The sequence below is a fragment of the Schistocerca americana genome, chromosome 2 (genome assembly GCF_021461395.2).
Source record: "Schistocerca americana isolate TAMUIC-IGC-003095 chromosome 2, iqSchAmer2.1, whole genome shotgun sequence".
In the NCBI taxonomy this organism is placed as follows: Eukaryota; Metazoa; Arthropoda; class Insecta; order Orthoptera; family Acrididae; genus Schistocerca; species Schistocerca americana.
The window spans coordinates 589,017,189-589,031,985 of record NC_060120.1 but is presented as its reverse complement, the minus strand read 5'-3'; the positions used below and the strand labels follow the sequence as shown (position 1 = coordinate 589,031,985).

At 43.7% G+C, this 14,797-nt stretch overlaps 1 protein-coding gene across 1 annotated transcript in view; it reads right to left on the bottom strand.

Moving 5' to 3' along the window:
* The window catches only part of LOC124594210 (chymotrypsin-like), a 35,943-nt gene extending 24,196 nt beyond the window's left edge, over positions 1-11,747 (bottom strand). The window contains exons 1-2 of the mRNA XM_047132570.1: positions 11,703-11,747; positions 8,336-8,393 (exon numbers count right to left, since the gene is read on the bottom strand). Of these exons, the coding sequence (XP_046988526.1) occupies positions 8,336-8,393; positions 11,703-11,747 (103 nt within the window). The remainder of the gene's footprint in view (positions 1-8,335; positions 8,394-11,702) is intronic.
* Positions 11,748-14,797: the final 3,050 nt, after the last annotated feature.

Below are 14,797 nucleotides of genomic sequence, written 5' to 3'. Positions count from 1 at the left end.
TGAATTATGGAAATCGTAAGTGTGTTTCCTGTGCGAAAACTATTAAGAACCTTAGGGTTCTCTTATGTTCAAACTAATGAATGACAGCAATTATTAACAGAAGCAGGAAAAGAATAGAAAAGAACCTTGATAGGGCGATGCTCTGCTGTAAATTTTTTGATAGCCTAGTGTCAATGGAAACTCACCTGAAATAACTGACGTTTACAACGTTGTAAGTTGCAGGGTTAGATGGAAAACAAAAAGAAAGTTCTCAGCACTGCCTTGAGCATTGGCCAATGAAGAGTGAATGAAACAGTGGGGTAATGTGCATATCTAGACATTAAAGTCGGTGTATTACAAGGAAAGAAAAATACCAGAAATTTAGATACCCAGCATTTGAGGCTGACTGCAGTACAATTTTACTGCCGCCAACTTACATTTCGCGGAAAGACCACAAAGATAAGATAAGAGAGATTAGGGCTCGTACAGAGGCATATAGGCAGTCATTTTTCCCTCCTTCTGTTTGGGGGTGGAACAGGGAGAGAAGATGCTAGTTGTGGTACGAGGTACCCTCCGCCACGCACCCTATGGTGGATTGCAGAGTATGTATGTAGATGTAGATGTAGATGTCGATCAGAAAGCTTTGTACGGTACGACTACCTCGCTTTTTTTAATGCTGACGAAAACCACAATAAAACTAATTTCTGTTAAAGATTAATTGATTTGTTCGCTATCTTAATGCAATTCGAGCGTGGATGTATATCCAGCACTTATCGCCAAAAACAAAACAGAAATCAAATCAATGGTAGAAGATCAGTGTCCCTGCAAGACGAAACGCGAAATCTGTTTCGTTTGGAGGAAATATCATCTCCGTCTTTATGAGTGAAACAAAAGGGATTGATTAAATATGAATACTACGGAGGTCTTTCGGACTAACTGGATGAAAAAGCTACAGGAGACGACACCGTGACTGCGAAATATCAACATCATCTAGGCGTAATGTCGCAAAGCGATATGAAATGGAACGAGCATGTCAGGTCGGTAGTAGGGGAGACGAATGTTCGGCTCCGTTTCATTGGGAGAATTTTGTGAAAGTGTAGCCCACCTACAGAGGAGGCAGCTTTTAATGCGACCCATTTTTTTGAGTATTGCTCGAATGTTTGCGATTCCAACCACGTCAGAATAAAGGAAGACATAGAAGCAATTCAGAGGAGTGCTGCTAGATTCGTTCTAGTAGCTTCGATCAGCAAGCAAGTGTTACGGAGATGCTTTGTGAACTCAAATGGGAATATCCGTGGAGGGAAGACGACGTTCTTTTTGCGAGGCGCTGTTGAGGAAATTTAAAGTGGGCATATAAGGCTGACTGAAAAACTAGTCCACTGCCGTTAACGTACGTTTCGCTAAGGGCCACATAGGTAAGATGAAAAATTTCGGCCCGTACGGTGACTGTCGTTGTTCCCTCGTTCTGTTTGCGAGAGGAAAGAAATGTTTCAAATGGCTCTGAGCACTATGTGACTTAACTTCTGAGGTCATTAGTCCCCTAGAACTTAGAACTACTTAAACCTAACTAACCTAAGGACATCACACACATCCATGCCCGAGGCAGGATTCGAACCTGCGACCGTAGCGGTCGCCCGGTTCCAGACTGTAGTGCCTAGAACCTCTTGCGAGAGGAACACGAAAGGAAATGGCTAGTAGTGGTACAAGGTACCCTCCGCCATGCATTACACGGTGGCTTGCGAGGTATGTACGCAGATGCAGATATAGATGTTAAAAATGAAGGATTTGCAACAGTAACAGTTGAAACATCCACCGTATCCAACAAATTTTTTTGTCACTGACTTTCTCCTATCGTCACGTCGGAAGAACTAGTGGCTGGAAAACTTTTTGTGTGCAGTGACAAATAAATTGATATAAAAGAAAGCTACTTCGATAAATCAGCGTATTTTCAAGTCGAACTTACAAACTGTCATTGACAGGTCAAGAAATGTTCTCCATGCTCATGTGTGTATGAAGCGTTCGCAAGAAGCCCTTTCAGTTCACAGACTATGTCCTTTCATCATGAAGTCTCACACAAATAAATACGCCTGTTCACATGACTGTTCTAGCCAACCAACTTTCTTCCTTTACTTATGCCTTTGTACCGCAGCGGCTCAGGGTCGGCAAAATTATGAACGAATTTGGCATGGTTGGTGTAAGTGGTGGCCGTATACCCTTCCTGTCACCTCGCCATCCCCCGGCCCCCAACACCGCCCCTTCGCCGGGCCTATGACTGGGCTGGTCCATATACAGCCACAATAATTTTACTGTGAATCAGTATGCAATTTAGACGTTTTGCTCTTAACTGTACCGTACCCCGTATATTCAACTTGGAACAAGTTTCCACTTGCCGCTGCATTTTACTCCCACACTGTGCTACACCTATTATGCATACCGCAGCAGAACTGTGTCTGCAGGAAATCCAGAACATTTATTCTCTTCTGACAACGTGCTACTTTTGTTGCGCAATCGTTTCAGAGTGCGATGACACCTGTCACTTTTTGAAAACACTTCGTATTGGTTTCTCACGCGTCGAGAAATAAGTCATATTCTTGCACGAAATTAAGCGTTGAGCGCGGAAGATGGAATTATAGTCTCTTTAGGTTGCATGTTAGTTAAACTACTCCTTTACTTACTTGGAAAGCACCCCTCGTAGCGTCATTGATTGGTAATCAAAAGGTCCTCGGTCCCGGGTTAGAATCCAGCCATTGCTTAAATTTTGATTAATAATCAGCATTGGCGGCCGAAGACTTCCGGCATAAGAAGTCACCCTCGTTCTGCCAACGGCCTTGTCAAAGAGGGCAGAGGAGCGAACTTAAGTTCAGGGCACTCTCTTGTCCTCTAGGGGTGAGAAACTGTTCCTAAAGACGGAAGAATCAGCAGAGATTAACGGCGTTAGGATGCAGCAGGCAATGGAAACCACTGCATTAAAGACATGTAACGTGTATCCATAGGACATGTGGCCTGTAATTGAAAAGTGTCATGACGATCTCTCCATTGGCAAAAGATTCCGGAATAGTCACTCATTCGGATCTCCGGGAGGAGACTGCCAAGGAGGAGGTGCCCATGAGAAAAAGATTGAATAATCAACGAAACGATAACGTTCTACGAATCGGGGATTGGAATGTCAGAAGCTTGAACGTGATAGGGGAACTAGAAAATCTGTAAGTGAAATTCAAAGGCTCGATCTAGTCAGTGAAGTGAAATGGAGAGAAGACAAGGATTTCTGGTCAGGCTAATATCGACAGGAGCAGAAAATGGTATAACGGGAGTAGGATTCGTTATGAATACTGTGTGTGTTACTGTGAATAGTTCAGTGATAGGGTTGTTCTTATGAGAATCGATAGCAAACGAGCATCGACAACTACAGTTCAGGTATATATGCCGACGTCGCAAGCTGAAGATGAAGAGATAGAGAATGTATATCAGGATATTGAAAGGGTAATACAGTACATAAGGAGAGACCAAAACTCATAGTCATGGGAGGCTGGAATGCACTTGTCGTTGAAAGAGTGGAAGAAAGGGTTACAGGAGAATACGGGCTTGGGACAAGGACTGAGAGAGGAGAAAGACTAATTGATTTCTGCAACAAGTTTCAGCAAGTAATAGCGAATACTCTGTTCAAGAATCACAAGAGGAGGAACGATATTTGTAAAAGGCCGGGTGATACAGGAAGATTTCAGTTAGATTTCATCATGGTCAGACAGAGATTCCGAAATCAGATACTGGATTGTAAGGCGCACGCAGTAGCAGATATAGACTCAGATCACAATACAGTAGTGGTGAAGAGTAGGCTGAAGTTTAAGACATTAAACAGGAAGAATCAGTACGCAAGGAAGTGGGATACAGAAGTACTAAGGAATAACGAGATATGCTTGAAGATCTCTAAGGCTATAAATACAGCAATAAGCAATAGCTCAGTAGGCAGTACAGTTGAAGAGGAATAGACATGTCTAAAAAGGGCCATCACAGAAGTCGGAAAGAAAAACATAGGTACAAAGAAGGTAACTGCGAAGAAACCAAGGGTAAGAGAAGAAATACTTCAGGTTATCTATGAAAGATGGATGTACAAAAATGTTCCGGGAAGCTCAGGAATACAGAAATACAAGTCGCTGAGGAATTAAATAAATAGGAAGTGCAGAGAAGCTAACACGAAATGGTTGCATGAAGAATGTGAAGAAATCGAAAAAGAAATGATTGTTGGAAGGACGGACTCAGCACACAGGAAAATCAAAACAATCTTCGGTGACATTAAAAGCAAGGGAGATAACATTAAGAGGTGCAACGGGACTTCCACTGCTAAATGCAGAGGAGCGAGCAGATAGATGGAAAGAATACATTTAAAGCCTCTATGAGGGGGAAGATTTGTATGAAGTGACAGAGGAAACAGAGTCGAATTAGAAGAAATTTATTATTTTTATTTTTTTTACACGTCTAGTTCCGTAGGACAAAATTGAGGAGCAAATCTCCAAGGTCATGGAACGTCTCAGTACATGAAATTACAACATAAAAGTAATAACAAATAAAAATAAATGTTTATGAACCCGAAAAAAGTCCGTCCACAAGTTTCAGTAAACGCAGTCAACAATACAACAAGAATCAGCTTAATTTTTCAAGAAACTTCACGACAGAATAGAAAGAGTGACCCATGAGGAAACTCTTCAGTTTCGATTTGAAAGCGCGTGGATTACTGCTAAGATTTTTGAATTCTTGTGGTAGCTTATTGAAAATGGATGCAGCAGTATACTGCACACCTTCCTGCATAAGAGTTAAGGAAGTCCGATCCAAATGCAGGTTTGATTTCTGCCAAGTATTAACTGAGTGAAAGCTGCTTATTCTTGGGAATAATCTAATATTGTCTAATATTGTCAACAATATTAGATTATTCCCAAGAATAAGCAGCTTTCACTCAGTTAATACTCGGCAGAAATCAAACCTGCATTTGGATCGGACTTCCTTAACTCTTATGCAGGAAGGTGTGCAGTATACTGCTGCATCTATTTTCAATAAGGTACCACAAGAATTCAAAAATCTTAGCAGTAATCCACGCGCTTTCAAATATATATACACTCCTGGAAATTGAAATAAGAACACCGTGAATTCATTGTCCCAGGAAGGGGAAACTTTATTGACACATTCCTGGGGTCAGATACATCACATGATCACACTGACAGAACCACAGGCACATAGACACAGGCAACAGAGCATGCACAATGTCGGCACTAGTACAGTGTATATCCACCTTTCGCAGCAATGCAGGCTGCTATTCTCCCATGGAGACGATCGTAGAGATGATGGATGTAGTCCTGTGGAACGGCTTGCCATGCCATTTCCACCTGGCGCCTCAGTTGGACCAACGTTCGTGCTGGACGTGCAGACCGCGTGAGACGACGCTTCATCCAGTCCCAAACATGCTCAATGGGGGACAGATCCGGAGATCTTGCTGGCCAGGGTAGTTGACTTACACCTTCTAGAGCACGTCGGGTGGCACGGGATACATGCGGACGTGCATTGTCCTGTTGGAACAGCAAGTTCCCTTGCCGGTCTAGGAATGGTAGAACGATGGGTTCGATGACGGTTTGGATGTACCGTGCACTATTCAGTGTCCCCTCGACGATCACCAGTGGTGTACGGCCAGTGTAGGAGATCGCTCCCCACACCATGATGCCGGGTGTTGGCCCTGTGTGCCTCGGTCGTATGCAATCCTGATTGTGGCGCTCACCTGCACGGCGCCAAACACGCCTACGACCATCATTGGCACCAAGGCAGAAGCGACTCTCATCGCTGAAGACGACACGTCTCCATTCGTCCCTCCATTCACGCCTGTCGCGACACCACTGGAGGCGGGCTGCACGATGTTGGGACGTGAGCGGAAGACGGCCTAACGGTGTGCGGGACCGTAGCCCAGCTTCATGGAGACGGTTGCGAATGGTCCTCGCCGATACCCCAGGAGCAACAGTGTCCCTAATTTGCTGGGAAGTGGCGGTGCGGTCCCCTACGGCACTGCATAGGATCCTACGGTCTTGGCGTGCATCCGTGCGTCGCTGCGGTCCGGTCCCAGGTCGACGGGCACGTGCACCTTCCGCCGACCACTGGCGACAACATCGATGTACTGTGGAGACCTCACGCCCCACGTGTTGAGCAATTCGGCGGTACGTCCACCCGGCCTCCCGCATGCCCACTATACGCCCTCGCTCAAAGTCCGTCAACTGCACATACGGTTCACGTCCACGCTGTCGCGGCATGCTACCAGTGTTAAAGACTGCGATGGAGCTCCGTATGCCACGGCAAACTGGCTGACACTGACGGCGGCGGTGCACAAATGCTGCGCAGCTAGCGCCATTCGACGGCCAACACCGCGGTTCCTGGTGTGTCCGCTGTGCCGTGCGTGTGATCATTGCTTGTACAGCCCTCTCGCAGTGTCCGGAGCAAGTATGGTGGGTCTGACACACCGGTGTCAATGTGTTCTTTTTTCCATTTCCAGGAATATATATATATATATATATATATATATATATATATATATATATATATATATATTGAGAGGCCAATGTCCAAATACCCAGACTCGTGAACGGGGGTCGACAAGAGGTTCGTGAACTTACACCACTTATTACCCGAATCCTTTTAGAATGGGAAGAGCTACCCCAAAATATAACACCATACGACATAAGCAAATTAAAATAAGCAAAGTAGATTAATTTTCGTGTCGAACGATCACTCACTTCAGATACCGTTCGAATAGTAAAAATAAGGGGATCCCGCATTAGAATCAGAATTTAAAGAGCTTTGGAGGACTTAAGATCAAATAAGGCAGAAGGGATAGATAAAATTCCCTCAGAATTTCTCAAATCACTGGAGAAGTGGTAACAAAACGACTATTCATGTTGACGTGTAGATTGTATGAGTCTGACGACATACCATCTCACTTTAGGAAAAATATCATCCACACAATTCCGAAGAGGGCAAGAGCTGACAAATGCGATAATTATCGCATAATTAGCTTCACAGCCCATTCATCCAAGTTGCTGACAAGATTAATATGCAGAAGAATGGGAAAGAAAATTGAGGATGTGCTAAATGACGATCAGTTTGGCTCTAAGAAATGTAAAGGCACGAGAGAGGCAATCCTGACGTGCGGTTGATAATGAAAGCAGGAAAAATCGACACGTTCATAGGACTTGTTGACCTGGAAAAAGCCTTCGACAATGTAAAATGGTGCAATATGTTCGAAATTCTGAGAAAAATAGGGGTAAGTTATAGGAAAGACGGGTGACGTACAATATGTGCAAGAGAATAATAACAGTGAACGACCAAGAACGATGTACTCGGATAAAAAGGGTGTAAGACAGGGATGTAGTCTTTCCCCCCTACTGTTCAATTTGTGCATCGAAAAAACAATGACGGAATTAAAAGAACTGTTCAGGAGTGGAATTAAAATTCAAGGTGAAAAGATATCAATGATAGGATTCGCTGATGACATTGCTGTCCTAAGTGAAAGTGAAGAAGAATTACGTGATCTACTGAACGAAATGAACAATCTGATCAGGACAGAATATGGATTGAGAGTAAATCGAAGAAAGACGAAAGTAATGAGAAGGAGCAGAAATGAGAAAAGCGAGAAACTTAACATCAGGATTGATGGTCACGAAGTAGATGAAGTTAAGGAATTATGCTACCTATGCAGTAAAATAACCAATGACGGACGGAGCGAGGTGGACGTCAAAAACAGACTAGCAATGGCGAAAAGGGCATTCCTGGCCAAGAGAAATTTACTAGTATCAAACATGGACCTTAGTTTGAAGAAGAAATTTGTGAGAATGTACGTCTGGAATACAGAATTGTGCAGTAGTGAAACGTGGACTGTAGGAACACCGGAACAGAAGAGAATGGAAGCATTTGAGATGTGCTGCTACAACCGAATGTTCGAAATTGAGTGGACCGATAAGGTAAGGAATGAGGGGGTTCTGCGCAGAACTGGAGAGGAATGGAATATGTGGAAATCATTGATAAGAAGGAACAGGATGATAGGACATCTGTTAAGACATGAGGGAATGACTTCCACGGTACTAGAGTGAACTGTTGAGGGCAACAACTGTAGAGAAAGATAGAGACTGGAATACATCCGGCAAATAATTGAGGACGTAGGTTGCAAGAGCTACTCTGAGATGAAGAAGTTGGCACAGGAGAGGAATTCGTGGCGGCCCGCGTCAAACCAGTCAGAAGACTGATGACCCAAAAAGAAGCTGGTATTAGGTGGAAACAAAGGTAGTATAAAAATTGCTGTCTGCATCGGTAATCTAGCTGCCACGCTTACCCTCACGCACGTAGCTGCTGTTGGCTGCCACTCTTCCTTCGGGCATCTGCATCGCCACCTAATGGAAAAAACAGTCAACATTTATTATTGTGTGTAATAATATATGTAGTTTCTTACCAAATTTAATTGGGGTTAACACAATACGAGAACACTACTCGGAAACCAGAGTTTAGTGCTCTTGGTTATTCCGGTAATTAATTCGATGGACAGTTAACACTTAAAATATTACATTACTCCTACACATAAAAGTTTTCTGTGTCAGTCATTTATCTGCAACTAGGCGTTTCGATGGTTCACGTCACCTTCAAGTGGAGAATTATTTATCTATGTAACTAAACAATTTTCCACCTGAAAATGATTGTGTGAACCATCGAAACCAATGGTGGCAGAACAAATAAGCGACTGACGCAGGGAACTGTTTTATTTTTATTTATCAGCTCTCATGAGATCAGATATTCAGTCACATTACACCCATTTATCTCTGAGTTAGTAGCAAAGTAGTTATTACTCGAACATACGATTTGAACTCGACTGCCATGTACAAGGTTTGGCTATGTAGTAGGCGGTTTGCTCTTGCCTTCCTACGACCTTATGGGTCACCGAGATGGTTTTAAAGGGTCATAGAATTTAATGTTAAATTCTAAACAAAGTGAAAAGAATTATCTACAATGAAAGCCATGTTAACTACCAGATGAAATTCTGTGTTGCTCAAGTATCGACCCACCCTTCGAATTTTATGCGCGCAAGCATGCTTCCAGAGTTAATCGCAAAGCTAAGCATTTATAGTTCATGTACAGTGTGTCTCAAACCTTTGACTGAAATTGAAACAGGTGATAGTGGGCCCACAACTGATTATATTGACATAGGGAACCCATGGGCAGAGACGCATGTTTATTGTATCTACATACACAGTCTGTACCGCATAACTACAGCGTAGCTCATGGTGCCTGTTCAAACTGACAACCACTTGTCTCAATGGTTCTATTGTAACGCCGCATGCAGTTCTGCCGCACTATCGCAGAGATCCTTGGTGTCTGCCGTACAAACGGGCACAGCACACCCCTTACCACCAAACAGCTTACCCCATAGCACGTGTGTCATGTGACGACCTTATGCTTCGCAGCGGATGTCCACAGCTCGTAGTCTACTGGCTAGCATAGCTGCCTCTGGGTCACGGGGTCCCAGGTTCGATGCCCGGCGGGGTTGGGGATTTTCTCCGCCCCAGGACTGGATGTTTGTGTTGTCATCATTTCATCATCATTATTCATGAAAGTGGAGATATTGAACTGAGGAAAGATTGAGAATTTGTGCGGGCACTGATAAGCGCGCAGTTAAGCGTTGAAAAAAAAATCATCGTCATCGCTCCGGCGCAGTAACCTGTCCCACACTCATGCCATTATCCCTGGTGTCAGTTGTTCGTTGCATGAGACAACCTGCCATGCGTCCGTGGTGAGGTGTGTTACAGTGTACAGCGCATGACGCATAGTCAAATATGGAACGTTTCTCGTCACAAGATTTGGCAGATATGCAGTTAATGTATGGTGTGGCAGGATATAGCAGCACGAATGTACTGAGAACGCTTTCCCAAGAGGCGTCTTCGTAAATGGCAGAAGTTTATCTCAGTGGATACCAGCTTACGAGGGATGAGGTCGTTCACGCCACAGAGAGAAGGCCAAGGTTCCCGCCAAAGACATGTCCGAATACCAGACTTTCAGGAGACGGGGTTGTATCGTGTGTCTAATCACACAGCAATAAGCACCCTTCAACATGCCCTTGAAAAGCACACTTCGAAGGATACAGTATGGAGCATACTGGTAGGACATGTATTACGCCCCTACGATAAAGAACGTTTGCAAGCATTGGGCCCAACGGATTTTGAGCCCCGCGTTCACTTCTGGCAATGGGGTACCCATCACACTCAAAAAATGGTTCAAATGGCTCTGAGCACTATGGGACTTAACATCTTAGGTCATCAGTCCCCTAGAACTTAGAACTACTGAAACCTAACTAACCTAAGGACATCACACACACCCATGCCCGAGGCAGGATTCGAACCTGCGACCGTAGCAGTCCCGCGGTTCGGGACTGAAGCGCCTAGAACCGCACGGCCACCGCGGCCGGCCCCATCACACTGCTCTAGTGCCGAACTTCGTACAGTTTGTACTGTTCTCGGATGTGGTCTCATTCGCCCATGATGGTATTTTCAACAGCTGCAATAGCCATGTCAGGAGTGAGGACAACCTTCACGCCACTCACATCGGTGGCCACCAGCAACGATTCTCTGACAACTTAGGCGTGAGCATTGTCCAAGATCATCTGATTGTACCTTATTTGCTGCCTCCAGATTTGAATGGTCCACGTTACCTAGTGTTAGCGTTAGATGTGCTGCCATAGTTCTTGTCCAGGAAAGGATGGAGTTTCAGCAGAACAGTGCACCAACTCACTTCGATGTTGATATCAGCGAACACCTGAACAGCATGTACCCTCATCGCTGGGTTGGAAGGGGAGGTTCTGTCCCACGGCCAGAGCGGCCGCTTGATCTCACACCATTGGATTTTTTTCCTCGGGAGGTAAGTCAAGACGCTGGGGTGAGAGACCCCTGTAGTAGCGGATGAAGACCTGCTTGGCAGGGTCCATGCTGCCTGCCTCCTGGTACAACAAACACTAGGAATATTTGAGGGAGTGCGGTAGAATTTCATGCGCCATTGCCATGCATGCCCTGAGAGTGGCGTTTGTCACTTAGAAGAATTACTATGAGCTACGTTGTAATGCGGTATACGCTGTGTTTGTTCGTAACACAATAAATACGCGTTTTCAACCATTGGTTTCCTGTCTCAATATAATCGGTTGCGGACCCATTATCACCTGTCTGAATATGACCCAAAAGGTTTGAGACACACTGTATACATAAGTGTAACATTGGTCAATATGAAGTCTGAAGCCGGCCTGTGTGGCCGAGCGGTTCTAGGCGCTTCAGTCTGGAACCGCGTGATAGCTACGGTCGCAGGTTTGAAACCTGCCATCGGGCATGGATGTGTGTGATGTCCTTTGGTTAGTTAGGTTTAAGTAGTTCTAAGTTCTAGGAGACTGATGACCTCAGATGTTAAGTCTCATAGTGCTCAGAGCCAGTTTTTGAAGTTTGAATTGGTTGCCGTTTGAGCTTTGTTATAACGGAACGGTTTTATTTTCGACCTTTGTTAAAGTTATTTACCGAAAGGGTCCTGCTTGTCTAACAGCTTTAATCTGACATATCATTGTACTTAAATGTACCCATACTGAAAACATTTAAAAACGTTGTTGTATTCTACTACTACCGTGGTGGTCGCATAACCGTAACCGAGGCACTTGTGACAGAGAGAGGACTCACCGCAGACGCAGCCAGCGTCAGGAGCAGAGCCACCAGCCTCGCCATGGTCGATGGTTTGCCGCGACTGCGGCGCCGCCCTGCTGAAGCCGCTCCACATATAGCTGCAGTCACGCGTACTCGCTCGTGGCCTTTATCTCTGGCCGTATAGCAGCTACTGCAGCTGAGATAGGTAACCGCGGCTTAACATCAATGGCAGGTGTTATTTGGACTCTGGGTCTTTCTGTCATGAATGGATAATCCAGCAATAAATATCTGTGTCAAACTAGATTATTTTGCAACAGCATCTCCAAAGAATCGATATACTGCTTACTTATCACTTCCACCTGCATAGACGATGCACGTCTAATCTACATCTCCACCGCTAACTTTAGCGCTTCTTGGAATAATAAAACTATTATTTTTCAATTACCCTGTTAGCCATGTGGACCGCAGTACCACATCATTACGTCTTTTGGCTAGGTACAATCATCTTCAGATCTGTAATCCTGTGAGTTTCATGTGCAACGTGTTACACTAACTCGTTTTAACACAGAAATTACAATTATTGCATCTAGCCAAAACCATAATGCTATGACACGGTGTTTACAATCTAGAGGGACAATGAAGCTGCTGCAAAACCTAAGTGAGTGATAGCGCTTTGTCTCTATCACATCGCTGGCGTCGATTAAACTTGTTTAAATTACGTGTTTCCTCTTTTATTTGTCATAATACGAATACATTGACGTTCAGCGGCAACTGAACTCTAAATTCTGCCTCTGCAAGGAGCCAAATTTAACGAAGTAAAAGGAAAATCTGAAACGGCATAGATTATCTCTTTAAAATTAAAGCTTACCAAATTCCTTTTCTGTAACAGTCAATAAACTGCTTCTATCCTGAAAATATGTCCGCATCAGTCACAAAATCGTAATAGTACGTTGTCTATTATGTAATACCTTTTTCCAATTAGAGATCGCGTCCAGTCGTCAATCAAAATCTTATGAAATGGGCAATCATGCTGAAACCAGTTTACAATAAAAAACAACGTTATCCAAATCGCAATTAACTCAGCAGGCGACAGAACGTTACTTCATTGCTGCAATGTTTAAAGTTGGTACATATTAGTTGGGTTAGAGCTCGGTTTGTTGCACTACCAAAGAACTCTCTGACGAATTATATGTACACATAAATGTTATTTTACAACATGAATCTCAAGTAAAGATTTTATCAACACTTAAAGACCAGGAAATGCCAATATTAACATAGCTTTTTAATTCTTTTAAATGACAATATAGACAATATGTAGCTATAAAATTAAGACAGACAAACTGAAAACCTGTTTGTTGCTTATTACGTTGTTCACCTACAGCGACAATTATGGTTCCGGTTATACAGTAGCAAGAATTTAATAAATTGTTCTGGGTAAAGGAATTCACAGGTATCGGTTGAAACCATTTATACTGCTTCTCGTACTGACTAGATTCTTTTTCTTAAAACTCTATAAATGGTCGTTACATAGTCTACATTCTAAAGACGTCCATTGTGAAATCTCCTGTGAATGGAAAATAAATCTGTTTTGCCGTTTGTAGTGCATATTTTTGTTATGTTGCTTTGTTCTGTTTCCTTTTCCATTTGTCCTGTTCTTTATGCGATAGTTTTCATTATTATTATTATTATTGCGTCAGGACACCAATGGCAGCTACGCATTTAGAGTCAGCTACTTATTAGAAACAATGTCTTTCCTTCATTTATTGCAGTCGACTATTTTATATAAAGTCAACTTAACAAGATTGTATGCTCACGGTGAGTGATCCTCTTACACTGAAAATCAAGACTATGATACATTTCTGGTGTTATATTAAATTTTGCTATCTAAAGAAGTTGATATGATTGAATATCAATATCAGGATCCTACACTGCACGCTCACCACTCTCCGGAAATATAGGTGAACATGCTCTGTGTAAAACCATCCTACGTGTCCGAGTATATACACTGCCGGAAAAAATCAGATACCCTGAAGCACAGGTTCATTTCATTAACAACTGAGGTGACAGGTAGTTCACCATTGTAGGAGTGTACGATAAATTCAACCAAATGAATCAATCGCATCAATACGCAGTGTTCCGCCATCTGGCGGGAACGTATGCATGTAGTCACGCATGCGAAACATCATAAAGGTACCGAATGACATCCTGAGATAGATTTTTGATAATTTTTCGTCTTTTTTCTTCTTTTTTTGCAATACAGCAGTGGTTTTTGCAGACCCTGGAGGAAGAGAAAGTTCCCACTTCATCATGTTCCAAAAGTGCTCAATTGTACACCACGATGAGTACGTTGCGTCGCCGCAGCCGTATGTGGAAGTGCATTATCTTGCTGAAGAGCACCTCATCTTCCTGTCGAAGAAAAGGTAGAATCACGGAAATAACTGCCGGTGCAATGTATCGGGGACTGGTTCTTTACCCTGCAGGAACACCAGATGTGACCGCGAGTTGTAACTGATGATCCCACCACACGATGATGCACGTGTCGTGGGCGAATGTACTCTGGAATACGCATGTCACCAGGTCTATGCCACACACGTGTACGTCCATCACTCGCATACAGACAGAAACTACTCTCTTCGCTGAAAACAACAGAATGCCATTTCACTCTCCAATCAACTCTGTCTCGACATCAGACCGGTCATGTTTGACGGTGTCGTGGTGTCAGTGGTAGCCTGGCGGAAGGCACAGCTGATCTCAATCCTGCTGCTGCAAGCAGACGGTTCCCAACGGCCTCTGATGACACAGCACCCCTAAGATGGGCCCGGATTTCGTCCTCAAATGATCAGTCGGCGACCACTATTCGCAGAATGCGTCGACCTTGACAAGCGTTTAAACTAAGTGGAATCCAGAACCTAGTCTACAGTTGTAATAGGTGTGGGAATGTTTCACAGACAACTGGGGAATAACATTTCTTTTTTTGAAACAGCGTCCAGCCTCATTTCCTTCTCTTTCTGTTTCCTGATTACTGTACGCCATATACGTACATTTCTCAATTTGGTCAGTGTTTTTTGCCATTATTCTGTAGCCCTCAATATGCTTAACGAATGTAGTGAGGTCTGCAAGGTCTACCCAGT